The sequence below is a fragment of the Gadus macrocephalus genome, chromosome 10 (assembly GCF_031168955.1).
Source record: "Gadus macrocephalus chromosome 10, ASM3116895v1".
NCBI lineage: Eukaryota > Metazoa > Chordata > Actinopteri > Gadiformes > Gadidae > Gadus > Gadus macrocephalus.
The window spans coordinates 17,224,589-17,249,757 of NC_082391.1; the positions used below are offsets into that span (position 1 = coordinate 17,224,589).

A 25,169-nucleotide genomic window follows, 5' to 3' on the forward strand; every position below is an offset into this window, starting at 1 on the left:
AGACATTTGGTTAGATTGCAGTTCACTTTTGGATCATTAGAAGCCAAAGGCTTCACACAGGGGCCACCTGTCGGACCCTCAGTTGCTATTTACGTTTATGTAGCCTACTAAACGTCATCAAACTTTTTCTTATTGCAGTTGAATGCTTGCATAATCATGCATGTATTTTATAAGTAGCTAAAGTAATGAGCCTCATAATTTTTCATCATATATTTTTGCTTCAACTGCTTTGTGAATGCGAGTGGGACAGCAAACACAAAGCATAGCGTGTGTGAGTAGGTGGGTCGTTTATTTATTCCCGGTGAAAATAAAGACAGCGAAACTTCAGAGGGTTGGCAGAGAAGACTTTTACCTGACTCTCGCCAGATGAATTTCGTTCCACCTGGCACCTCCATGTTGTTACGAGAGTTGGCCTCTAGGTAGCGCCACTTACGCCTCTTATAGCCTATAGATATATTGAACCTGGGGGGTAGGTCAAATATATAGCTTGAAAAAAATATCGATATAGCCTATAGATATATTGGACCTGGGGGGGGGGGGGAGGGGGGGGGTTCAATATACCTATCGCTTTAAAAAATAATAATCTATGTAGCCTTTAGATATCATATAGGCTACGACACTGGGTGTAGTTCAATATATCGCTTGAAAATAAATAGCCTATATAGATGTATAAAACCTTTGTCGTTTTGTTTCTTTTTTTGTTAGCCTACTGTACAATGTACATCTGCGTGGCGTTGCATGTAACAACCATTGCAGAATTTAATAATAATAATAATAATAATGGATTGAATTTATGTAGCGCTTTTCTGAGTTTACTGTCTATAAAATTAAATACTTCATCATTCTTCCACTGGTGGGCAGCAGAGGTCGATCGTCATATAGCCTAGGTATGGTCATAGGCTCATATGTCTATTTAAACTCGGGGATGTTCTCTTTATTTCTTTTTTTTTTCGAAAAGGTTCGTTTCGCACCCCTCTTTAGGTAAAAAAAAAAAGAAGAAGAAGACGGTATTATGTTTAAGTATTTTTTTTTTTTTACTTCAGTTATGAAATGTCCTGGAAAGGGAGGTTCCTCTGTCCTCAGTAATTCTTCCTTGACAGCTCAAAACACACCTCTGTGGGTCGGGTTTCCCGGTTTCCCCCTCATCTTTCACGAGGAGCCTGTTTCTCAAGCCAATGAGATGCACCTGTCATGGAAACTAGTCTGCCTACTGGCTGCCTCGCCTGCAGCCAACTATGCACTAACTTTCCTATCTTCCGGCTTAACACAAAGTCAACATCGCAGCTCGCAGGCACACTAGGTTTTAAAGCGGTCCCGGAGGGTTAAGGGGTCTGCAGCCGAACTAGTAGGCTATATTGGATCGTTTTGGAGGTAACAGATTTGTCAAGTTCCTCACAACTCTTACTTGTATTAGCCTACTTTTATTGTGTTTCGCTTCATAGTTGACTTGCATGTCGCACATGTCAGGAAAGCGAAATCCTTTCGCGGAGAGGAACTTACCTTTTAACAGGTGTGTCGTTTTACGGAAAAAAAGTGTTTTTGTGATGATGTATGGCATACATAGGCTTTTTTCAATTTTCTCCTGATGCGTCTAGTGCGTTTTAGACTGACACCTATACGATGTGGGTTATCTAATTGCTTTGTGAAATAGACTATATGTATGCCTTAAAAGTCACAAGACGGTTCTTCACTGGGCTGCAGGGCGTGTATTTTCAATTTGACCTTTTGGATTTTATTTTATTGCTGTATTGTTTTTGAGACACATTGTCATTCACGTAGACTTTGCATTATGTAAAGAATTCTGAAGCTGATGACACGTAGCTGTGCTGAAATTGGCCTACCTAGGACTACCTGCAATTTTTTAATAACCGGTTTCATTTCCGATAACCATCGAGTTACAATTTCCTTTTGTTAATCTCCTCCAACGCGTTACCTTGACTGTTCCTCTGCCATCCGCTTAAAGTAGCCTATTTGTTTGACTCGAGGATTAGAAGAAGGTAGATATTGGTATTTTTTTACTGGATTTCTATATAATTACTGAATTAGCTACTGCTTTCTCAAAGGAGCGAATTGTAATTTCAGGAATGTATGACCGACCTGACATCGTCATTAACTGATGAATCAGTGGGCTCCACCCGTCTGTTTGTGTCGTTAGAGGGTGGGAACCTTCCTGCGATGCAGAGGCGATCATGTTTTCGTGTGTCTACCATGGTTGGTTACCCTCTCACCCTTAAGGTCCCTGTGGGATTTCCTAGACAGATGATGGCCTGTCTCCTTCATTGAATGTAATGTTAAACTAATATTGACCAGTTTCCATCATGTTCAAGCCCAATGGGAAAATTTTGCTGCACATGACATAATGTGCCTTTTTTGTTTACACACATGTGATCTGGATTGTTTGACTCTTTTTTAACCTTTAACATTAGAGCAAGGCCCAATCCCATTTCTACCCCTTACCCCTTCAAAACAAGGGGGAGGGGTAAGGGGAAGGGGTAAGGGGTAGAAATGGGATTGGGCCCAAGTCTTCCCTAGTTCCTTTAGTCATGTATTTAATCACAATCTGATGTGGTTTATTTTATGTTATGCAAGTCTGGCAATACTAATATTCACACATCTCTTTTTTGGTTTTAATGAACAATCTCCAGCAGTGCCGTCTGCTGCGCTCCACCGCATGGACGAGGAGGGAACGGTTGCAGTCACCTACCAGCCATTGCCCTGGTATTGACCAGCTAGTGTTCCATTGACCACGCAGTGCAACCGTTTTGCCCGTTGGTTTCCTCTGCGCTTTGAGGAGTAGCACAGTCCTGGTAGACCTGCCAAATAGTGAGTTGTTTACTATCCAAACGTCTTGAAACACCATTGAGGGACACATTATGGTACTCTGATGTAGGCGTTGAGGATGTTTGTGCAAAGAGTCGCCCTAGTGTGAGCACTATAAGCACAAAGAAATGACCTGGGTTCCAGAATGGGTTTTCTTTTTTTTTTCTAATCCAAGATCAACATTTACTCCTGGAAACGGGCAGTTTTCCACGAAGGACCCATGAAGTAGTCAGCATGCCCGAGGTGGAAGAAATGATTAACCTGGCCTACCTCACGGACGCGGAGCGGGAGCTGATCGTGGAGGTTCTGCACCGTGACGCCGAGCTGAGGAAGAACGAGGAGCAACGCATTCGGTGAGCGGGAACCAAAAATCACCTAGTCTGGGACCCACAATCATCTAGGGGAACCAGAAATAATCTAGTATGGGAACCAAAATCCTCTAGTATGGGAACCAAAAATCATCTGGTATGCGAACCAAAAATCATCTAGCATGGGAACCAAAAATCATCTAGGGGAACCAATAATAATCTAGCATGGGAACCAAAAATGATCTAGGGGAACCAAAATCATCTAGTATGGGAACCAAAATCATCTAGTAAAGGACAAGAAATCATTGAGTTGAGGCACCAAAATCATATACAATGGGACCCAAAATCCTCTAGCATGGGTACCAAAATATCAAGCATATGTCCTCAGATTATCTTTTATAGTAAACAAATCTTCTAGGATAGAACCAAAATCATTTAGTATAGGCCCACAGATTGTCTAGTGCAGGAACACAATTAATCTAGTATTTACATGATTTTAAATTATTGTTCATCTTTTTCACTAAACAAAATCCTGCCTACCACCTGCAGTATGAAAAAGACTGATCTAGTGTAGTCCCTTGAATTGTATAATGTACTGTCAAACCCTTCCGAAGCTTTTACGGAATTCTGCTCTAGAGAAATCAAGACAATAAAAGCACTTCACTGAATCCCACTGCATTACGGACACTCACTAAAGGGAACGAAGTAGTATCCAGCATAGTTTATAATAAATGCTTTCATTTATGTGTGGCGGTTGTTTCATGAAACCAACCTGATTAAACATCATATTGGTCGACAAATATTATTACCCAACAGCAATTTGGTGCTGATAAGGGTTTGTGTTTTGACCTTGCTCTAACTTATCACGATGAACAAATAGATTTGACAGGGGTCGAACTGAAATTCGTGTTTCCGCTTTCCATCGCAGGAAGCTGAAGTCGGACCTGCAGGACACCAAGAGGAAGGGGGCCAAGCGCGGCAGTGGAAGGTACAGTCTGCGCAGCTGCGGTCGCTGCCAGCAGGCCTTTAGTAGACTGTCTCTCGGCTCCAGTCAGTGCAGGGCGTGTAAACACAATGTGTGCCCAAAATGCCGCTCGCCGCGCGCCGACGGATCCTGCCTTTGCACCGTGTGTGCCAAAGAAGCGTAAGCAAGATTCCTTCCTTCACGTTCCACCGCACTAACCCTCGCTCGCCTTGCCAACCCTGCCGAATAACAACGCTGTGAACGTCGCCATCAGCAATTGATGGTCTGATTCTGTTTGATTTGGCTTCAGTGGCTCCTAACCATGAAATCCGCCTGACGAAATTTGGCGTTCTTGCAATTCTACGGAAATCATCTCGTAATCCCTCCATCTCTTGCTAAATTCTTTCATTTCAAATTCTTGCTGACTGCGTTGATGTGCTCCACTAGGCGGTCAGCTGGGCTGATGCTTTTGTATTTCTTCAGGGACCTGAAGAAATGCACAGGCGACTGGTTCTATGACCACAGGGTGAACCGCTTCTCCACCAAGCAGGGGCATGAACTAGTGAGAAGCTCGCTGAAGAGGCCAGCAGCTCGTGAGTACTAGAACAGGAAGGCATGGAGAGCCCGGCTCTCAATGAGGAAATGGCAGTGCTCTGTCAAGAATGTTATCTTGTTTCCAGTTGAAACTGGAATGGAAAAACCCAAAAGAAATGTACTTCATAATACAATTGTGTCTTTAGTAACCAAATAGAATAAGAGAAACTAGATATGCAGTGACCTAGGTTATTTCTGGTGTGCCATCACACATTTTTCGCCAATCGGAACAATTGTTTGTTGGTTAACCTCATCCCCTGCCCTAGTTGTATATACAGCCATTACCGTTGGTTAAACCAACATGTGTGTACCTCTTCCGTTTGTTAGTGAAGAAGCGCCAGACGGCTGGGGAGATTCTGTTGAGGAGCGCATCAGAAGAAGCTCCACTGAAGGCCCTCCCCCTCATCCCTGTTCCGCACCCACGGCAGAAGCCGCCACCGCCGGCTGCCGACCGAGAAGAGTAAGACCCCGCCTGGCTTCCCGACCCCTACCGTACCCCATTTATTATCCCCTTCGATCCGAATCGTGACTCCATACACAACCCAGACTCTCTCCCCTGACACGGCCCTGTGTGTGCCCCTCGGATCAGCCCGCCGCACGCTAGCAAACCACAGAGCAGTGATGCCGATAATGCCGACGGATCCAGTCTGTCGAGCAGGAAGACCCTGGCGCTGTCGGCTAGCACAACCCCAGAACCGTTGAGGTGAGGGACCTGCAACGCACCTCCCAACCACCACGCCGGTCTGCGTGCTGAACGGGATGCTAACTTGATGTTTGTGGCGCTGTCCCACAGGAGAAGCAAGGTCCGGTCCAGTCCAGCCGGGTCCAATGTCTCCAGTGGGAATGTGTTGAGCAAAGCGGACAGCTTAAGCAGTCACGGCTCTTCGTCTGACGCAGCTGCACGAGAGCCTGCCTGTGGTTCCTTGGATAAGGTCTGTCTCCTGGACCAGTTAGCGCTGGGGGGGCGAGGGGGGGGGGGGGGGGAATTGATGATCTTGAAACATTGTTGCATACTAGAGCACCCGTCGCTGAGACACTTTTATTCTATGCAGTCCGATACAGATCCTATTGTTAACTAGTCGCTAGTTACTGGCAGCGTAGGTGAAACCCACTGTGCGATCCCAGACAATACCATCAAGGTTTAAGCAATTCATAAGATGCGAATAATTGTATAAATCTCTATGCTTTATGCATTTTTTAACACTTAACCCCCCATCCCCGTACCCCCCCGCCAAGGACCCAGAGGAGCTGCAGGCCGGCCGCAGCCCGGACACCTCAGAGGGCGAGGGCATGTTTAAGAAGAGCATACGGCGAAGAAACACTCCTGGTAAGAACGTTTTGTAAGTGGAGACTAATGCAAATTACTCCGGTCCAACGCCGTCAATGTGTGTGTGTGTGTGTGTGTGTGTGTGTGTGTGTGTGTGTGTGTGTGTGTGTGTGTGTGTGTGTGTGTGTGTGTGTGTGTGTGTGTGTGTGTGTGTGTGTGTGTGTGTGTGTGTGTGTGTGTGTGTGTGTGTTACAGTGCACGCCTCCGCCCTGGACCTCCGTGAGGAGGTGGAGGAGGGTGTCCGTCCAGCCATGGGCCACAGGAGTCGTTCTGTCCCGGGTCTCGACATTCAGGTGACCCGTTTCCCCCCCCCCTTTCTCTGAAATGACCCGTTTCTTTCCTGTGACACTTGTTTTACGTTTCGAGGGAACTCGAAACCGGGTTTTAACAAACTCGGTGCTCGATGTTGATGCTACAGGATGAGGAGGACGAGGACATCGACAGCTTGGTCAACCTGCACAAAAAGGCAGTTTCCACCAGTCGGCGGAGCTCATCGGTGAGTTCCACAACAGTGCTACCTTATCACACGACCAAAGAACTTAAACGCTCTCACAATACCCCCTGATTTGGACTTGCTGACGATGCACACGTTACAAGCGTTTACCGTCAACCTTTCAGGTCATGCTGGGAAGCACCATGATCATTTACAGCTGAAATGTATGATACAATAATCTAGCATTGCGTTAAACCTGTACTAGAGTGTTGACACGCAGTATGTGTGTCATACCCAATGCAGCTACACCCACGCAAGCATACCATCAACGTTGGCTTTAAACATGAGGCAGAACATTGATTCTGGTCTTGGTACAAGCGTTGACCGTTAACCTTTCAGGTGACGATGGGAAGCACCATGAGTATTTACAGCGACACAGGGGACTACGACTCGGTGGACGTGAGCGGGGAGATCGTGTACACCGTCAGCTACGACGAACATACGCAGAGCCTGATCGTCTTCATCAAGGAGTGCCACGACCTGGCCTATGGTGACGCAGCCCGGCGCCACTGCAACCCGTACGTAGGGAGGGAGGGGTGTGTGTGTGTTGGGGGGGGGGGGGGGGGGGTTAGGATAACACAGCTGTGCGGGATGAGATAACCTCAATCCAAGGTCAAAGTGAATAACCTGAGGTTGACCCGATGGACATTTTGGTCATTGAGCAAGCGTTTGTACAAAGGTGTGTACAGATGCATGTCATTAAGGAGTAGGAAAGGGTTAGCCATCTGGCTTAAGGATGCCTATAGGTAGACTGCAGACATTGGGAATCGAACCCGGAACCTTTCGGCTGGGTGTCAAAGGCCCCAACCTCTGACCAGACTATCCTTTGCAACGTTGTTGTTTTCTCTGGATAGTAGGGAAACCTAAATTGCTAGCTTCCCTTATCTTATCTTTCCTCTTGACACAGGCCATAAAACACCAATGACGGTATATTAAATATAGATGGCATGCGCTACTGTCACACACTCCTGTGCATTCAGACAGACTTTGGCCTGTTGATGTTTCACCTCTGCAGCTGAGCTGTACGTGCAGAACAAACACAGTAACTCGCTACGGATATGAACATCAAATGTAAATCTTTGTTTACCTCAAACCACACTCTGCATGCAAGGATCACCACGATCTTAGATAAGATGGCTTCCAATGTTTGCAAAGCTTTGCAAAATAACCAATCAGATTTTTACTGGCACGCCATGTGTCTTGCCATTATATATAGTCGACAAATGGATTTTTACCAGCGGTATTTGCACAGGATGACAATGAATCAACTTTTTTCCTTGTCCCTCAGGTATGTCAAGTGTTATCTCCTACCTGAAAAGTCTCGCCAGAGCAAAAGGAAAACCGCAATCAAGCGAAATACTACCAATCCAGTCTACAATGAGACGCTTAAGGTGTTTACTTTATAGCTTGATTAGCATAGGAGAGCTGACCGGGAGACCATTTCTATATCATTGACTATATTTGTCGCTGAAGAAAATGAGTTTTGACTTTGGATTTGTTAAAACATACTATTACAAAGGATGTTATTGACAAAATTTTAAATATTAATTGTGTTGCCTACTTGTCTTTCTGCTAAGTATTGTGCTAGTATGATACATTAATATAGCATTTAGTTAAACCTGTACTAGAGTGTTGATACAGACTTGCTACACCCACACAAGCATACCATCACTGTTGACCTTAAGCTTTAGGCAGAATATTGACTCTGGTCTTCTTATTTGTCACTAAACATGCAGCACAGGCCTAAATATCCAAACATTAACGTGGGATTGAGTTCAAGGATCCTTTTTGCAGCCGTAGGGATGTTCCACCCCAACGTCCTTATCCTCCCCCTCACTCCTCCATATCCCCTATATCTCTCATCCTCTGCTCCTTCCCTCTCCACCAGTACTCCATCGGTCGCCAGCAGCTGACGAACCAAACCCTGGCTATCGCCGTGTGGCACAACGGCCGCCTGAGCCGGAATGCCTTCCTGGGCGAAGTGATGATCACCCTTGACGTGCGCGACCTGGACTCTCCCCAGGAGGAATGCGTTGTCCTCATGGCCAAGGTATGTTACCACCATCCGAAAAAACAGATGGTGCATGTTTTTTTGTTGTTTTTTTCCCAAAGGCCAAAATGTTCCGCCTGCGTTTGAACGCTTGTGTCTACAGCTTACGTTCAGGCATGGTTACGCGACTAAGGGTTTCTATTTGAGTTTCTTGTCTTCAAACTCTACTCTGCCCTATTTTGGGCGGTGTCTGTCCCCAAGCAGGCCGATCTTAAACCCTGTCAATATTGATGGAGATAAGTGATGTGTCATTTTGTGTGGGCGTGTGTGTGTCTTCCGTGGTTTATTTTATACAGACAGCCTCTCCCGAGCTAGCCTCTGCCTTTGCACAGTACAAGGGGGAGTTGGTCATCTGCTTGAAGTATGTTACACCAAAAAAGCCTGCAAAAGCCGAGCGACTCTCAGGTAAGGCTACATTATGCGTGGCGGTATGACGTATTAAAGAACAAAAACAAATTCTAAAGGTTTGTTTTTATGCTGAATTCCTCCACTTAGGCAAGAAAGCCCATGCAGTGGAAGGAGGGGAACTTCATGTCCTAATAAAAGAGGCCAAGAGTTTGGTGGCAATGAAAGGTGGAGCTACCTCCGACACCTTTGTGAAAGGGTGAGTGTCAAACTAAAAAGTAATAAAAGATTCATAGAGGAAGCAAGATAAATAAAAGTTTTAGGAATTAGATGAATGTCCCTTGTACTCACTCACATTTCCCTCCTCTATTTTCAACACGCAATACTTTCAGGCACCTGTTGCCCGCCAACGTCAAGTCGACCAAGAGGAAGACGCCGGTGGTGAAGAAGAACCATAACCCTCACTACGACCACACGTTTGTGTACAAGGAGCTGAGCCTGGGGCAGCTGAGGGACATGTGTCTGGAGCTCACCGTCTGGGACAGGGAGTCCGTGGCCAGCAACGAATTCATGGGAGGTGTGCGTCTGAGCACCGGCATAGGTACGCCAGCACCAGGGAACAGCTCCACCGCCTTAAGCTTGTTCCCCTTTCGCATGGTTTATGGACCCTGTTTGTCTGGGAAACTCCTTCCGCAAATACACACACAGGGCTGAACTGTAGCTAAAACTTTGTTGAAATGCATAGGCCTAAACAGTGGCCATTTTCAGTTCTGACTTTTAAATTATACATTTTGTACAGGAATTTTGAATTATAGGTTATTCACTGCTGCTTGCATGATTATAAAAGGGACATATGGACACCATTTGATGTATACTAATTTTGTGTATACATTTTTTTGCCATCTTTTCCACTGCCAGGCAATCTAACAGTTGGGAAGGACGGCGTAGAAATGGACTCCCAGGGTGAGGAGGTGAGTGTGTGGGAGAAGATGATGCAGTTCCCGGACTCCTGGGCAGAGGGCACTCTTCGTTTGCGTTCCACCATGGGTAAAACCCCCAAAAAAGGACTCCAAACCTTGTTCTCACACTGAAATGAAAGGGACTGTTTTCAAACGGATCGTACCCCTTGAGACCAATTCCCTGTGATCATAAAGCTAACAACACCATCTAGAGTGCCTCCTGAACACTAAAACTATATGCATCACCTCATTCTCATTGAAGTACAAATATTTACATAGCTCTGTATGCTCCACCTATATTTTTTTTTGCACAGCCCAGTGACATAACCAATAGGCGTTAGTATATTCAAATTATACGCATCATAATTATACCGCCTTTGGATGATTTTGTTTTTAATCTGGAATAACGTATTAATATCCATCCGTATTTATGACACAGTGATACTAGTTTGAGTATGTGCCTCCATGTAAAATAAATATATATTTTTAAAGGCTGTGTAAAGTCTTAATGTTATCCCTGAACCTAATATGTAAATGTTTTGAAGTATAGCACAATAAACTTGAAATAAAATAAAACTACTAGTATAGATTCCAACTATGGGTGATATTTTATTTATTTTAAAATGTAATTTAAAGGTTTGTCTGCATTGCCTGGCACTCAAATAAATATTAAGAATCTGTGGTGATTTCACACTGGTAACATGGTTACGTTCTACCTTTTAAAACCACATTATATCGTGTAACTTAATTACATCTTCTTTCCTCCGTCTTTGGTCTCAGTCAGCTAGTTTTGATCAGTTTATCCTCATGACAACCAGGGGGACCGCCCTATCGGGGTTAGACGCAGATGTCTCGGTGTATTTCCAGCCTGTCTCGTTCCTCCTCGTCCAGCAGGAAGTCATCGATATAGGCGAAGAGTTCGTCCGAGGACATGGGGGTGATGAACCTCTCGCGGTCCACGCCGTTTTTGTCCAGAATCAGCATACTGAAGTAGGACCGGGAGATCCTGAAGGCTTGTCTGCACGGGAACACAACACCAAAATAAGAGTCCCTTTCCTCCGCTTTTCATTAGAATTATAACTTGAATTGTTTTTGAAAAACGGTAACTAGAGAACTGTTCAATTACACGCAGACACACACACACCAAACACATTCGGTATACACTTGGAGATCGGCCTGTGCCTTCAGGCATTCAGCTTTGACTTGTCTAGTCTCAAATGAGCCACAGCACATCAAGCTCTGTTATCTTCATCCATGATTATGCGTTATAAAAATAGCGTTTGAGCGCACAAACCACAATATACTAAAATGTTGGTTTCTGGATGAAACCAAGGCTTTTTACACTTGATTTGAAAATTTCCAGGCACTGAACATGGATGTGGACTTGCTGTAGTATCATTTGATCGGCCATGTTATATGGAGCTTCAAGGCAGGGGCCTGGTTACCTGAGACCCTCGATGACTCCTGGATGAAGTGGTTTGGTTTTAATCCGGCCGCGCTCTTGAGGGGCCGAGCCCAGGAGCGCGATCACAGTCACATGACGCAGGTCCAAGCCACAACGCGATTTCTGAAAGTGGATTGCAAAGTGGGTCTGAAAAAAACTGTAGGAATATTCAATCTTGATGAACTATGAGCGTATCCGATGAGATATGTGTGCACTACTCGTCACCTGTATCATGAGGTTCTGCAGCCTGTATTCCTGGTTCATTAAACTAGGTGTGGAGACGATTAGCAATCTCCTCTTCTCATAGAATTGATCCATGAGAGCAGAGACTGTCTTTACATTCGTCCTGAACTCCATTTCTATGGAATAGAATACACTAGTTAGCATATTCATTAAATATATAATAACACTTAAGGTGAGCATGTGTGTGTATGCACGTGTTACTCCTATAGACATTAAAGTCCATCAATTCATATCAGAACTTTGCAATAGGAAAAACTATGCAATAGTGTTACACAAATACTGTCCATACAATCCAACAAATGGTTTGATTTATATTGAGGTATAAAGTAATTTAACATAGAATATCAGATGCAAACTATTTTATTAATCTCTGCTCTTAATTTATCATACGGAAAGCAAATATTCTCATCATATTTCATTGAGAATGCAGAACAATGTTCCCGGCACTCCGACGATAAAAAAGTTTGCTGAATTAGTGCCCACACAACCCTACCCTGATGCAGACCGTGTGTTTCATCCAGGTCTTAGGGCAGTCCAACACTCACGTCTGCACTCTGCAGGAGCGCCACTCCAGCTGTGGTTAAACTGGCACACGCGGCTCGACGTCCCCGTCCTCTCATGGCCCCCCTCACAGTGGTACTCACACACCGCCCCGTAGTTATTGGTGTCCGAGGAGCAGGACAGGTAACCATGCAGGGGCGGATTTAGCCCCTCACATCTTCTGACTTAGCAGGAGCAGAACATGGGGGGGGGGGGGGGTCGCAATAAAACGACCACATTAATGATTTTTATGTGCACACTTCACTTTAAATGTGCAAATATATGATTAGATGTAATTTCACCTGAAATCTGAGACCTTCTGTGACACTTATTTTTCTGTTATATTTGAACTTGTGTTATGTTTTGTTCATGCAAATTTAAGGAAATGGCGAAATAATTAGGATCATGGCGAAAAGAATTGTGTTCTTTAAGTTTATTTTATTTTTTTACCACATTTGTGTTGATTGAACAGAAATGTATGATTGTTATGGTCTCAACCCACTGAGCTCGAACTCAATTGCTCCGGATGCATGAGTTCGGTCTGGCTGTAGTTAATTAACCGGCCAAAGGGGCCAGTAATGAGAAGGGACTGATATTTCTCAATTTTAGTCTATTTTTTTCCCCTCACATATGTTGAGGAATCCAGACAAATTCAAACTAAGAGAAATAAATACGATAAGTTTATGTAAAGTAAGTTATTTCCTTACCCACAACTCGAACGATAAACTTGCAGCCGGCCCTGTTCCTTGCTAGATCGTACACTTTATACCGGACAACGGTGCCCCCTTCTTTAAAAGCCGTGTCGGGCTCTTGGCCCACCAATATCACCCTGCAGAGAGAAACAATGGCACACATGGTACTTTCTATTCAAAGAGCAGACCGGAAGCTGAAAGAACAAAGTGTTGACATACTCAGGTGCTTTATCAGCCGTGTCCGTGGCAACGGGGGGGTCCCAGGCAACCTTGGCGGTGAGTGCCCCCGGGTCAGCGTACTTGGCTCTGGACATAGGACACCTGATCTTTGGGGGATCATCATCTGAAGGAAGAAACTAAACGGAGTAATTAACCCTGCAATACCACAAGGGGGGGGGAGAGAGAGAGAGAGAGAGAGAGAGAGAGAGAGAGAGAGAGAGAGAGAGAGAGAGAGAGAGAGAGAGAGAGAGAGAGAGAGAGAGAGAGAGAGAGAGAGAGAGAGAGAGAGAGAGAGAGAGAGAGAGAGAGAGAGAGAGAGATGCCCCTTTTCCGTGGGCATGAGTTAATTACCAAGGATTTATTTTCGTTTGAAGAGGACTGTGCAGTCAAAGATAATCTGTGGTGTTGGATGCAGTCCAGAGATGGAGAGGAAGGAAGCATATGAATGGTTGGGGTGGAGATGAGTGTGTTTGCTGTGTGGGTAGAGACAGGATGTTGGGGGAGCTAGGCAACACATGGATCACTAACGACCATCTTATCGCAGAGAAAGATTTAATTTAAGTATGTATTCATTACGGGGAATCAGGACTTGCTCTAAGAAAAACACTTTAAGAATTCCCCAAGAAAATGTTGGGGTGTTATCTAAATAAACTGGAACTGTACCTGTACAGACGGGTTCATTGTTGCTCCATGAGCCGTCTGGCTGGCAGGTGCGAGAGTGTTGTCCAATGATACGGTAGCCGGCTTTGCAGGTGTAATCACACCTGGAGTCCACCACGAAACCCTGGGAGCAAGTGTACCTGCCGTGCGGGTTCAAGTGCAGCACACGGCAGCGTATCTCTACAGAAAGCACACACAAGGGAGGGAGCAGGTACTCTCGTGAGGGGCATTAATTGCACACTTTGAACTATATGATGCTCCAAAAGGGTTAATCCTTGACATAAACATTAAAGACAGCTGTGATACCTGTGATGCCACCAAATATCACATGGCATTCGTGGTAGGAGTCACCAGAACCTCAAGGAAGTCCGGTGCATTTTGATCTTGTAGCCATAAATCAGTTACAGTCTCAAAGGATTTCAAATGCCCACTTTGAGTGTGTGTGGGTGATGGCTGGTTGAAGTGCAGTGGGTGCTTAATGGCCATATGATGGCACCGTAAAACAAAGAAGGACCGAGGACGAGGACCTACGTCTGCAGAAGGCCGTGCCGGACCAGCGGCGGTTGGCCAGGCAGTGGACTGAGGACTTGCCCACGAGCTTGTACCCGCGGTCACAGGTCATCTCGCAACGTGTGCCTAGGGTGCCGCTGTAGCTTCTTCCTCGAGGGGAGACGCAGCTCAACTCCCCATTGGCCAGGCTCAGAGGATGACACCAGGTTGGATCTGAGGCCACAAAACACATTGAGTATCTGAGTCGCGGGAGAAAAGGTGGAACAATGGGTGATGTGGTCGGCGGTCAAAATGATGAAAGATTTAAATTCATTTTCCACTGAAATTCAATTCTGATGCATTGGCATATCTTACCAATGGTTTGTGTGTGTGTGTGTGTGTGTGTGTGTGTGTGTGTGTGTGTGTGTGTGTGTGTGTGTGTGTGTGTGTGTGTGTGTGTGTGTGTGTGTGTGTGTGTGTGTGTGTGTGTGTGTGTGTGTGTGTGTGTGTGTGCGTGCTTACACACGTACCGTTGTAGTCCAGTCTTGGGCCTTCATCAATTGGTTCCTCCTCTGACACCAGCTCATAGTTACTGTACATTTCCTCCGTTCCAGCTGAAACTATAATGGCACACCATCAAGTTTATGTTCAGTTTAGTTCCTCTCAACTCAAAAAGCTCAAAAGCGTTTCCCCTCCAGCCCCATGCTGCTCTGTACTGATCGTTGGCGTGTGCTGTTTCTGGTGGAGTGGCTCAGTAACATTCCACTCCTGAGTCACCTGGACCTACGATCAGTAAAGCAGACAGTGATCGCACAAACACTCCCTGGGGGGCTTAAAAATGAAGTGGGAAACTATTGATGTCTGTAGAGAGGCCAAAATGTCTTAGCTTTTTCAGTAATTTGTTGAGTACTGAAAAGACCTAAGAACATCAAAACTATAAAATCCATTAAAGTTTATGAAAGGAATCTTTTTTTGGCAGCTTCAACACTCTGCTTTGGCCTCCTCTGATTCATGCAGGGCTATGATCTTTTGTGTCGTAAATGTGATCCTTTCCACCCATGTAATGTGAATGACTTTTCTGACCGTAAGTTTGGGCAAAAACAAACAAATTTGCTCAGACTATAAAAAACATGTTGAAACTGCTGCCCTCCTGCTGTGTTGGCCGAACTATGCCCACGTAAGCACGGTCTCTCCAGATGTGAATACAACTTTCCATACAGTAAGACCCTTGCTTACCATTTGTGGCTAATGCTAATAGTCACTCTCTCTCTTCCTGGGATCGTAAACTATGTGTAGAAGACAGGGGAATATTTCCCACCCCCCATCTTCACTAGTTTGTTTTTGGCATGACATTAATGTGATGCTTGCTTTGACTCAACCTCTTTCATTTGGCAAAAGGACAGCATCTAGGAGCCAGATGAGCTGTTTTAAAAAGGAGTACATTATTGCATTTCTTTGGAGTTGCTCATATGGAACCTGGAACACATTTTAGCCTACGGTAGTTTGGCTGATTTTCCACTTTTCAGCAATTTCACTGGGTGAAATGTTCCATTCAGTGAAAGCTTCTTCTCATTTTTCACACAGAGACTTTAACAGAAAAGTTCCAGAAGAGAGGAGTGAACACGACTTGTTACCAATATACATGATGGAAAGCCGTGTTTAATGAGGTTCTACTACGGACTTATAACACTGTAGTGCAACAAAATACATTAAAAACACTCATCTCTGATCTGATATCGGGGATAATCTATGACTATTGAGCAAGGTCATATAAGAACTAAAAGATATTTCTTAATATCTATTTTAATTCTAGCTTTTAGTGTTCATTATCTGAATCGTGTGGATTCTAAGGAAATTCACTGTGTGTGTGCGTGTGTGTGTGTGTGTGTGTGTGTGTGTGTGTGTGTGTGTGTGTGTGTGTGTGTGTGTGTGTGTGTGTGTGTGTGTGTGTGTGTGTGTGTTTGCTTGTGGGGGCGGGGGGGTTGGGGGGGGTGAAAGATTGCTTTGCGCAAGAGGCATTGGAGACACAGTAATAGGCTGGTAGTAGAGATTAAAGTGCCACTGTAATGACAAAAACATCTTCTGACACAGAAAAGAAACCTGAATACACACACATGCAAATACAGGAGGCAGGAGGAGCTGTGGTAGAACCCTATCTGGTATTGTTTGTTTGAGCCTATAGTCAGAGTTGTGAAGATTCCTTGAGTGAGGAGATGGATGATCATCAACATATCTGCAGGAACCCAGCCCATCTGTGTTTAATAAAATTGTTATTGTTTGTGCAGATGCAACTGTTTCTGATTCACAGAGAACTGTCTGGTATCTAGCCCGCAAGCCTTTTTTTAGCAAACAAAAAATATCTATTCAGTTGCAGTTAAGTAACGCCTTTAGAGTGAATAGATTAAATGATTAGTTACACCAAAAGAGAAGACACAAAGCCTTTTTTAAGAAAGTACATATTTCTTAAAAGAATCGAGGTCAGATTTTCTTAGCTGCTTTGTTCGGATCCATAACGACTCACCTGTGACGTAGAAAATCAATATTACAACGACGCCGTGTAATGTAACTGCCATAATGAAACTTGGTTGTCCAAAGTAAAAGTTAGGTGGATCTCCGGCGATAAGTCCCTAGCATGTCATACGGCCGTTCCCTTTAAATACAATCTAGTGGGGAATACCAAAGGACCCAGCAGCGTGTTCCGAGTTTCCCCCAACTATCCAACTCATCTTACAAAATATAGAAACTGCCGCTAGGTGGCACTTTATTACTTCTTGGTCAATACCTCCCAGACGGCGCCCTTATAAACCAGTTCCCATACTCAAATGGAGGAATAACAGCTGGAGCTAGTGTAGCGTTTGTTTTCTGAAATCCTAAGCGTGTAAACCTATATCTTAAAAGCCACCTTAAAAATGTATTGATCGTCTTGGACGCACGCCGACACACAAACAGACACACACACACACACACACACACACACACACACACACACACACACACACACACACACACACACACACACACACACACACACACACACACACACACACATGCACGCGCGCGCACACACACACACACACACGCACGCACGCACGCACTCACACACACGCATGCACTCACACGAGCATGCACTCACACACGCATGCACAGTTGCACACAGATGCATGTATAAACACAATCTACGCTACAAACAAACGGGGACCTCACATCCATAATGAATCGTTGTTGTTGATTTGTTTTTTGTTTTGTTTTGATTTGAAACACACTAATCGGCGCTCCAGCACCATCCTCAGGACTCTCCCCACTCCCTCAGGAAAGTGAAATGTGGGTTAGTGACGACACTTCCCCCACTCCTAGGATCTATCCTGCAAGTTTTTTTCCTCAATAGGACGGAGCAAAGTTTTCTCTTCTCTTCCACGTATCAGAAAAAAAGCCAACATGTCGCCACCGTCGAGACGGCTTCAGACAAAGCCCGTGATTACCTGCCTCAAGACCTTCCTTATTTCCTACAGCCTTATATTCTGGGTAAGTTTGTGTGGATATATATATCCGCAGGTCATGTACGCTAAGGTAACAATGGGCTAAAGCGGCAATGCCCACGTAGCATGGGTCCTTCTACAACCCGAATATAACAGGAGATCATGATCTTGCCCCCATACGAAGGGGTCGATTAGAAAGGCTTTTGTCATGAGAGATTGAAATCGGGACTTCTTTGTTGTTGAGAAGCGCTTGTTTGAAGTTCATAACCGCAACAACACACGGACGTCTGTTGTGTAGCCATTCGGCCACGCAAATAGTTGCACTTTCCATAACACGAATACTTTTTCTAAAACGTACAACGTCTGACATTGAATGCATGCAAGTAACCATTGATCAAACAACACTATAAGAATTATAGAATGGGAATACCATAACTGAATGTAGCCTATATTTAAGAAGCAGGAGTTTAAATGCATGGACATTGTCTCTATGGTAATAACCCGCTGTTGTCCTTTTGGGGACATTAATCATAACGTCACTGGTCTAAGTGGGTGCAAAGTTCAGGTTTATTTGACAATTTATCGGTTGGGTGAGCTGATGACTATCGCAGCCTAATGCAGAGACTGAGAGGCTGATGTGTACAGTCTCTAACCTGCGGTTATACGACCTAAAGTGTTTTAAGTGCAGGATGGACGTGTAAATCTCAGTATAGCGTCTAAATATCTTAAGTTTAGATACAGCGAAGCCTACGTTGCCTCATGGCAGATGTTACTGACAACCTCTTTGTCTTAAAACTACAAAATATATGGTCAGACAAATATATCAAGTGTGTGTGTGTGTGTGTGTGTGTGTGTGTGTGTGTGTGTGTGTGTGCCCTTTCTTTAAAAGCCATTTTGTATCTACTGAGAATTCTTGCTGACTATCTGCTACTGCTTCCAGGCCACAGGTGTGATCTTGCTGGCCGTCGGCGTGTGGGGGAAAGTCAGCCTAGAAAACTACTTGGCGCTGGCTGCTGACCAGAGCACCAACGCGCCATATGTCCTCATCGGGACCGGAGCCTGCATTATTGTCTTTGGGTTGTTCGGTTGCTTTGCGACCTGCCGAGGAAGCCCATGGATGCTCAAACTGGTAAGCGTCGTGCATGGTTCTTGCGATATTATTTATATATTATTATATAGATATTTATATCCGTCAAGCGTCCTTTGAACGTGTTGCAGTGAGCTCATCTTTTGGTGGTGTTTGTGTTTTGTCAGTATGCCATGTTCCTGACCTTGGTGTTCTTGGCTGAGCTTGTGGCTGGAATCTCAGGATTCATCTTTAGGCACGAGGTGAGAAATGGACTCCAACCCACTTTGAGCACTACCAATTAACAGGGCCACATTTCTTTTCAGTTCACATGAATGTCCCAAAAACGTCCTTCCCCAGCTCAAACACATACTGGACAAGGCCTTTACCACCGCTGTGAAACAGTACAACACCACCGACAGCCACCACAACGCCCTGGACACCATTCAGAGTACTGTAAGTAGTAAACACTGGCGTTGCTCTCAGCTGGTACTAAAACCAGGTAAACCTAGGAACCGATTCCTGTTTGAGGTCTCTTTTACCTTTTTAAACAATCAAGTTTTCGTACAGGTAACACATTTCAATAAATAAAGCCTAAGTCTATTGCACCCGTAGTACTGTTTTAATTTGGTCCCGCTTTTGGTCCACATCATTGCGGCCCAACTTGTTTTCTGTCACTCGCTCACTCCTTTACCTGTGTAGTTGGGTTGCTGTGGCATCAATACATACACGGACTGGAATGGGACGGCCTACTTCAAAGAGAACGGCATCCCAACCAGCTGCTGTAAGACCAAGCACTGCAGCCCGGAGGTCCTCAAAGATCTCAAACAGGCCGCGACAGAGGTGTACGAGCAGGTACGGATTGAGTGTGGTTCCACTCCCTCGGAAAGTTTGGTTCCCAGTTGGTGTTGGTGAGCTAAATCGTGGATTGATAAGGAAATGGGTTTTGCGTGTTTGAAGCTGGCGTCGAGGGTGGACTGAGGGTGTTGAGGTGCTTGGGTCTTGGCTGTGATGTCTTGAATTGTGTTTGATGTATTGCATTGTCTTGTTTTATTTAGGGCTGTTTCTCTGTGGTGTCCACTAAAATGGAAGCTAATCTGGGAATCATCGCTGGCGTCTCCTTTGGAATCGCATTCTTCCAGGTACAAAAGCTGATTCAAAGAATGACCTACTGCTGCTATGTATGTAGCCCTAAATCACATTTATAGTCTTCAAAAGCACCCCCAGGCCTCACTTTACACCCCCCCCCCCTAAATTTAAGGATAGACTCTCTAATTATAAGATAACATACAACGAGAAGGAACACATCCCTCTTTCCAGAGAGGGTTAGGAGTGCAATGAGCGCCATAAAGGGGCAGGCGTAATGGCAACAGGACAAGCACAGATCTAGGTGGACACACCCACTAGTGATGTCATATTAGGCCGATTTTCGAAACGGCTTGTAAGGCTAATCACACTCACACCTGGTGGTATAATAAGTCCCCTTTAAAATGAAGTTGAGCCGTGAGTCCATGTCCACTGCTGCATTCTGAGGGCTCCATGTGTTGGTCTACATGCTGAGTGTATGGTCTTTATTCTTACAGCTCATTGGAATGTTCCTGGCCTGCTGTTTGTCCCGATACATAACCAACAACCAATACGAGATGGTCTAGGAATGAAACACAGGTAAATTGCTAGGGCGTATGATTTATAGGCATGTTCATCAATGCTCAATGCAATTTTGTTGAACGGTGAGGCCTCATGTAAAATGTGTGATGAGGTTTTGACAAAGCTGTTCTCAAGTCTTCAACCCCATATCTAAAATACCTCCCTTGTATTAATTGCCGACTTCAGTGGCACACTTTAGTGATGATTCAACAAGGCCTTATTTGTTTTCTATTCAATTATTCAAGTGTTCCATGAAACACCAAAGGCCAACTAACTACATCCATCTCCCTCTCTGTCCCGCTGTCTCTGTCTTACAGATGTGCACCAGCAGAGGAAAAGACTTCAATGTTTTTCTCATAATTTTATTATTGCGTGTCCACGTATATTGTTTTAGGGACAAAATAACACTTGCTGCTTCTTTTATTTGACGTACCCGATGCCAACCAAGCAGAAGAGAACTGCTATGAATTGACAAGGGATATTTGCTGCTTTTCTGAAAGGCAAAATGAAAAAGGGAGCCAATTCATTTAGTAGTAAATATGTTTGATTTAAGTTACCATTTCAGTCAGTCGTACCCTGCCAATTGGTAAACATTTCCAATACTGTCAACGATTGTGTTGATGTGCTGCCTACAATGTTTTGTAATTTTGCTATATTTAGTCTGTGGTTATGCTATTAAAAAAGCTGATATGCATTGAAGCAAAACCATGTGAATTTTATTGTGAATTCTGAGTATGTTGCTTATATAAAGGGTAAATATGAGGTTAGAGACATTTAATCTCATGCTGTATTTCTCCATAACTAATCTTTATGACGGTTGTCGTTATTGTTATTAATTTGTCATAAATAATTGCCTGTTAAGCCCTTTGTGACTATTTGTGATTAAGGGCTATGGAAATAAAGTTTGGTCGATTTGAAACGCATGTTTTTTTCAAATACAAGTACATAGGATATTAGTCCGACAGTTAAATAACATGTTGGCTACAGGTCAAAAATATATTATTGGATTTGATTGGCTGTGAGGAACTTAAAGGTAAAGTGGTGTCAGGTGTGCAGAGAAGTGGCTAAAATAGGAGGCAATATCATAGTTTAATTGAATGCTGATTATCTGTTAGCAGTAGAATACCTGTAAAGTTTACCTGTTACAAGTAACTGTATAACAAGACCATGCATACAAGAAATATGTGCTGTGCGATTCATGTTGCATTTTGAGAGGTTTATTGAATATATTATTATTCACGGGGAAACTAGGATATTCCTTTCCTACCTCTATTTTCTAAACCATGCAGAAAGCGCAACACCATCTCAGGCATGATTTCATTCTGAACACCAGGTGGCAGTACTGTACTGCACAAACTATTGCGTGCACAACCTGTGTGTCGTCTTTAGAGGGTAATGTTTTTTTCTTATTCTTTATGGTAAAATAATTGTACGGTGCAAAAAAAAAACTCCACACGGTCTGAACCTGTCCTTTAAAAGGAAGTGTATTATACGATGCATATTATTGCGGAAACGCAAATGGTAATGCCTTTGATGGAGATGCTTAAGTGTTCTGCGATTGGTTCGCTTGGTATCAGGCGCCCCAAGAGCCCGCCTTTTAACCGGTCCCGTCCAATAGGTTCGGTTACATTGAGCAGAGATGGGGGCTATTTGTTCTAATCCGGCGTCGTCTCTATAAAAGCCCTTTTCCGCTGTAAACTAGTCGGGGGAATTTTCACCTTTCTTCCCGGCAGGTGATGTGCAGAGGAGCTCGAGAAGTCCTCGAGTTGTATATGAACAAAGCACCATCGCCATCAAGAAATCATCTCCTCGGTCTACCTCCTAATTCGGGTCAGTTTATAAATACAGCGTAATCACAACTGCTCATCTTTTTGTGTTGCACTCGTGCTACACCTACTATTTCAACTAACGCTATTAACTCCTAGTTGCGATTTTTGTGTGGTTGGAATACTTCTTCGTTCGTCTGATCGTAAATGTCTAACCTTTTCTAGTTTTTCAAACCTTTATAACTGCTTCCAGTTAATCCGTTACCGCGACATACCGCGTCTAGATGTGTCCTTTGCGACGCGCCCTGCAGCCTCGCTGCACTCGGTCTTGTGTCGGGTTACCTAATGATGGTTTCACTATACATAGTTATACGATCTTGACTATCTGTTATTGTCTACATACCCACACTATGGTAGCGTCGGTGCAACCTCAGGCCTACGACTCGTATTAATGTTTTTCTCTTTTCTCAGAAATTGGATCATAGCCCCACGGGTAATTTGGCGTTTCTTCTTTGACTCCACCTGCCTCTTATTCTATCACCAAGCGAACTCAAAACACCCTTCAAGATGATGCAAATTATCAACGACCCGGCGAGCAACAAGCACTCCCTCATCAATATGATGAACCGTTTCATCGCGGCCGCCAACAACATGGATGAAACTATCATGGTGCCGAGCTTGTTGCGGGATATGCCGCTGGAGGAACGAGCCCAAACTGCAGAGATTGAACCCAACAACAATCAGCACCAGCAGCAGCCCTGCCTCAACAAGCAACGGGATATGTACGAGCACTACCTCCTCCTCAAGTCGATAAAGAACGACATGGAATGGGGGCTGCTGAAGCGGGAGCTGAGTAGCGGAGCCAGTTTCCTCGAGATGGCCGTCAAACAGGAAGAGCAGAAACCGGTGACCGGGGATCTGCCCAACGAGGACACCAACTCGGACTTGGAGGAACAGTTCCACTTCCACCTCCGCGGACTGTTTGGTGTCCTGTCGAAGCTCACCGTGCAAGCAGACCACCTCACGAACCGCTACAAAAGGGAAATCGGGGGTGGGAATTTCATGAGATAGGGTTTGCTTAAGTTAAACCAGACTGCACACTTCGTTAAGACAGGCTTGTTTTCAAAGAGAACGTGGCCGCCACCTCTACTAAAATAACTGCAATGGACAGCAATCTGACCAGGGCCTTTTCTTTCCCATTCCTTTCAAAGTATGCGCCATGCCACCCTTTCCCCAACGTCAGCCAGCTCCACTAAACTTATTTTAAACACCTGCTGTACTGTACCCTGAGCCTTTAGGATCTTTTTAAACTGGATTATTTGCATCGTCTTGAGGTTATAGACACTTAGTGGTTATGCAGAATCTCCCCCTAGTCGTTCATTTCAAGTTTGGCAGGGAATTAGGTCAACGGGGCACTGGGTGGGACTGACCTCACCTTAGGAGCATTTTGAATTCTGGCTATTCTGACACAAAAAAGTGAGTAAAATTCTGGGCTTTAGGTCCTTGTCAAAAGACGTTATATATTTCAACATTTCCAACCCAGTAATTGTAACATGTGCCTTGAATTTTATATGCTATCCATGCCCTCTCCATTCGATTCCTATCTGGTCCCTCTTTTCAGAAATTGGTTTAACAGTTGTAACCGGTGTTGTTATGGTAACCACTTATTTGTTTTGTCCTTTTGAATATTTCATTTTTTTATAAATATATATATTGCAGTCCAAATGAATAAAGAATTGGAAATAAACATCCTTTATTTGTGTACTTCGTTACAGAATGTGTCCTCTTATGTTCTGACCCCCCCCCCCCCAGGAGTAGGCGACTAGCATGCCGTGACTCCCTCAGGCAGGCCTGAACATGAACCCACATTCAACTGTTGCTTCAGTCCTTATGAGTAGTCTTCCACCGATTCTGTAATGTCTCTGGGATCCCTGAGGTGTGCCCTAACTGGAAGGGCTTTTGCCAAGGATGGGACAGAGCAATGTTGATATCTAAAGGTGTGCCTGGGAAGACACTGGTATTGACATTTCAAAGGGAACTTGACTCAGAATATGCATCAAGTTGGAATACATGAGCTGGAGTTCGTGGTGAAGTTTTTATTATACGCTGTTAACCATGGCCTCTGCAAAAAACGAATTGCATGGCTTTTAAATTCTATGGCCCCATATTTCATATTAATTTCTTCTGGAAATGAACTGCATTGAGTGCCAGGTAGCGCAGTGGAATCAGGTTAGATATTCTTTTTAAGGTCAGACCGGTCTATAAAAGTCACTTAAATGCTGTTAAAACATTTATACATTAACCTACTAGATGACACTTTCATATGCAGAGTTGTCTTGTACAACATTGCGCTATGGGATACCGCTTAAATGCGTTATATTTAGCTTATGAGGTCATTATCTCAGACTGACAAATTGATCCATCCCTCTCGATACCCCGCCCCTTAGCAACAGTTCCACCAACGTTAGCCAATCCGGTTCTTTCTCTTGCACACTGACTTCCCTTCTCTCATATCCACAGCAATGTTGTAAACAAGCATTTAAAAAAACGACCACTGAACAGCAGTCACCATTGGAAAAACCATGCTCCTTTGACAAAACACTGAACATGCTGGGACTGAGGACAAGATAATTGAATATACAAATATTTGCACAAGCTTTATCATGTTGGCTTGCAGGGCCTCGTTTCTTTCTGTTCACAGATGCTCGCAGAAATGCTGCCAAATCAAAATGGCAGAAATTACAGGCTGTTCTGGCAAATGGGGTTAAGCACACTGTGCATAACAACTTTGAAAACATAGAATTAAAATAAGGCTAAATAAATAAACTTACCATCTAAAACCATGGGATTAATGTGATTTTACGAGGAATATAATATTTTACAATTGTATCATTTATTTGTACGATTCCATATTTGATTTATTCATGAGGTATTGATTTTGCATGCACGATTCCCATTGTAATTAACCACAGGGAAGTGTAGACAGACATGGTTACTCTACAGCACAAGCAAGTCCCCCCAGGTCACATTCACCTCTTGGGAAAGGTGATAGCAAATGATACAGTCA

The 25,169-nt window shown here is 44.2% G+C and overlaps 4 protein-coding genes across 4 annotated transcripts; 3 read left to right on the plus strand and 1 right to left on the minus strand.

The window, feature by feature from the left end:
• The first annotated feature begins 1,817 nt into the window (after window positions 1-1,817).
• On the plus strand, window positions 1,818-10,455 carry sytl4 (synaptotagmin-like 4). Its single transcript, XM_060062939.1, has 18 exons — window positions 1,818-2,211; window positions 2,649-2,823; window positions 2,996-3,173; window positions 4,057-4,272; window positions 4,576-4,685; window positions 5,014-5,146; window positions 5,252-5,389; window positions 5,480-5,618; window positions 5,923-6,013; window positions 6,209-6,306; window positions 6,432-6,509; window positions 6,846-7,024; window positions 7,795-7,897; window positions 8,395-8,556; window positions 8,853-8,961; window positions 9,052-9,160; window positions 9,294-9,502; window positions 9,820-10,455. The coding sequence occupies exons 3-18, from the start codon at window positions 3,055-3,057 to the stop codon at window positions 9,990-9,992; spliced, it is 2,166 nt and encodes a 721-aa protein (XP_059918922.1). The 5' UTR covers window positions 1,818-2,211; window positions 2,649-2,823; window positions 2,996-3,054; the 3' UTR covers window positions 9,993-10,455.
• srpx2 (sushi-repeat containing protein X-linked 2) lies at window positions 10,446-16,889 on the minus strand. The gene is made up of 10 exons (XM_060062944.1): window positions 16,669-16,889; window positions 14,678-14,767; window positions 14,190-14,381; window positions 13,662-13,838; window positions 12,999-13,122; window positions 12,795-12,916; window positions 12,093-12,272; window positions 11,530-11,663; window positions 11,306-11,427; window positions 10,446-10,878 (listed from the first exon to the last, which is right to left on the minus strand). Exons 1-10 carry the CDS (start codon window positions 16,718-16,720, stop codon window positions 10,698-10,700), a joined length of 1,374 nt encoding a protein of 457 aa, XP_059918927.1. The 5' UTR covers window positions 16,721-16,889; the 3' UTR covers window positions 10,446-10,697.
• Window positions 16,890-17,302: 413 nt separating this feature from the next.
• Window positions 17,303-21,255, plus strand: tspan7 (tetraspanin 7). Its single transcript, XM_060062945.1, has 8 exons — window positions 17,303-17,669; window positions 18,564-18,752; window positions 18,878-18,952; window positions 19,050-19,145; window positions 19,392-19,544; window positions 19,748-19,831; window positions 20,273-20,354; window positions 20,654-21,255. The coding sequence occupies exons 1-7, from the start codon at window positions 17,583-17,585 to the stop codon at window positions 20,339-20,341; spliced, it is 753 nt and encodes a 250-aa protein (XP_059918928.1). The 5' UTR covers window positions 17,303-17,582; the 3' UTR covers window positions 20,342-20,354; window positions 20,654-21,255.
• Window positions 21,256-22,000: 745 nt separating this feature from the next.
• Window positions 22,001-23,849, plus strand: mid1ip1l (MID1 interacting protein 1, like). The gene is made up of 2 exons (XM_060062946.1): window positions 22,001-22,166; window positions 22,574-23,849. The coding sequence occupies exon 2, from the start codon at window positions 22,670-22,672 to the stop codon at window positions 23,171-23,173; it is 504 nt and encodes a 167-aa protein (XP_059918929.1). The 5' UTR covers window positions 22,001-22,166; window positions 22,574-22,669; the 3' UTR covers window positions 23,174-23,849.
• The last annotated feature ends 1,320 nt before the right edge of the window (window positions 23,850-25,169 follow it).

Coding starts and splice junctions, on each gene's coding strand:
- tspan7 (XM_060062945.1), top strand. CDS start 17,583: ATGTCGCCACCGTCGAGACGGCTTCAGACAAAGCCCGTGATTACCTGC. Junction 18,953..19,049: donor GATTCATCTTTAGGCACGAG/GTGAGAAATGGA, acceptor GTCCTTCCCCAG/CTCAAACACATACTGGACAA. Junction 19,146..19,391: donor TGGACACCATTCAGAGTACT/GTAAGTAGTAAA, acceptor TTACCTGTGTAG/TTGGGTTGCTGTGGCATCAA.
- mid1ip1l (XM_060062946.1), top strand. CDS start 22,670: ATGATGCAAATTATCAACGACCCGGCGAGCAACAAGCACTCCCTCATC.
- srpx2 (XM_060062944.1), bottom strand. CDS start 16,720: ATGGCAGTTACATTACACGGCGTCGTTGTAATATTGATTTTCTACGTC. Junction 12,273..12,794: donor GTTTATCGTTCGAGTTGTGG/GTAAGGAAATAA, acceptor GCTCCTGCTAAG/TCAGAAGATGTGAGGGGCTA. Junction 11,428..11,529: donor TGCAGAACCTCATGATACAG/GTGACGAGTAGT, acceptor ATCCACTTTCAG/AAATCGCGTTGTGGCTTGGA.
- sytl4 (XM_060062939.1), top strand. CDS start 3,055: ATGCCCGAGGTGGAAGAAATGATTAACCTGGCCTACCTCACGGACGCG. Junction 4,273..4,575: donor ACCGTGTGTGCCAAAGAAGC/GTAAGCAAGATT, acceptor GTATTTCTTCAG/GGACCTGAAGAAATGCACAG. Junction 4,686..5,013: donor GCTGAAGAGGCCAGCAGCTC/GTGAGTACTAGA, acceptor TCCGTTTGTTAG/TGAAGAAGCGCCAGACGGCT.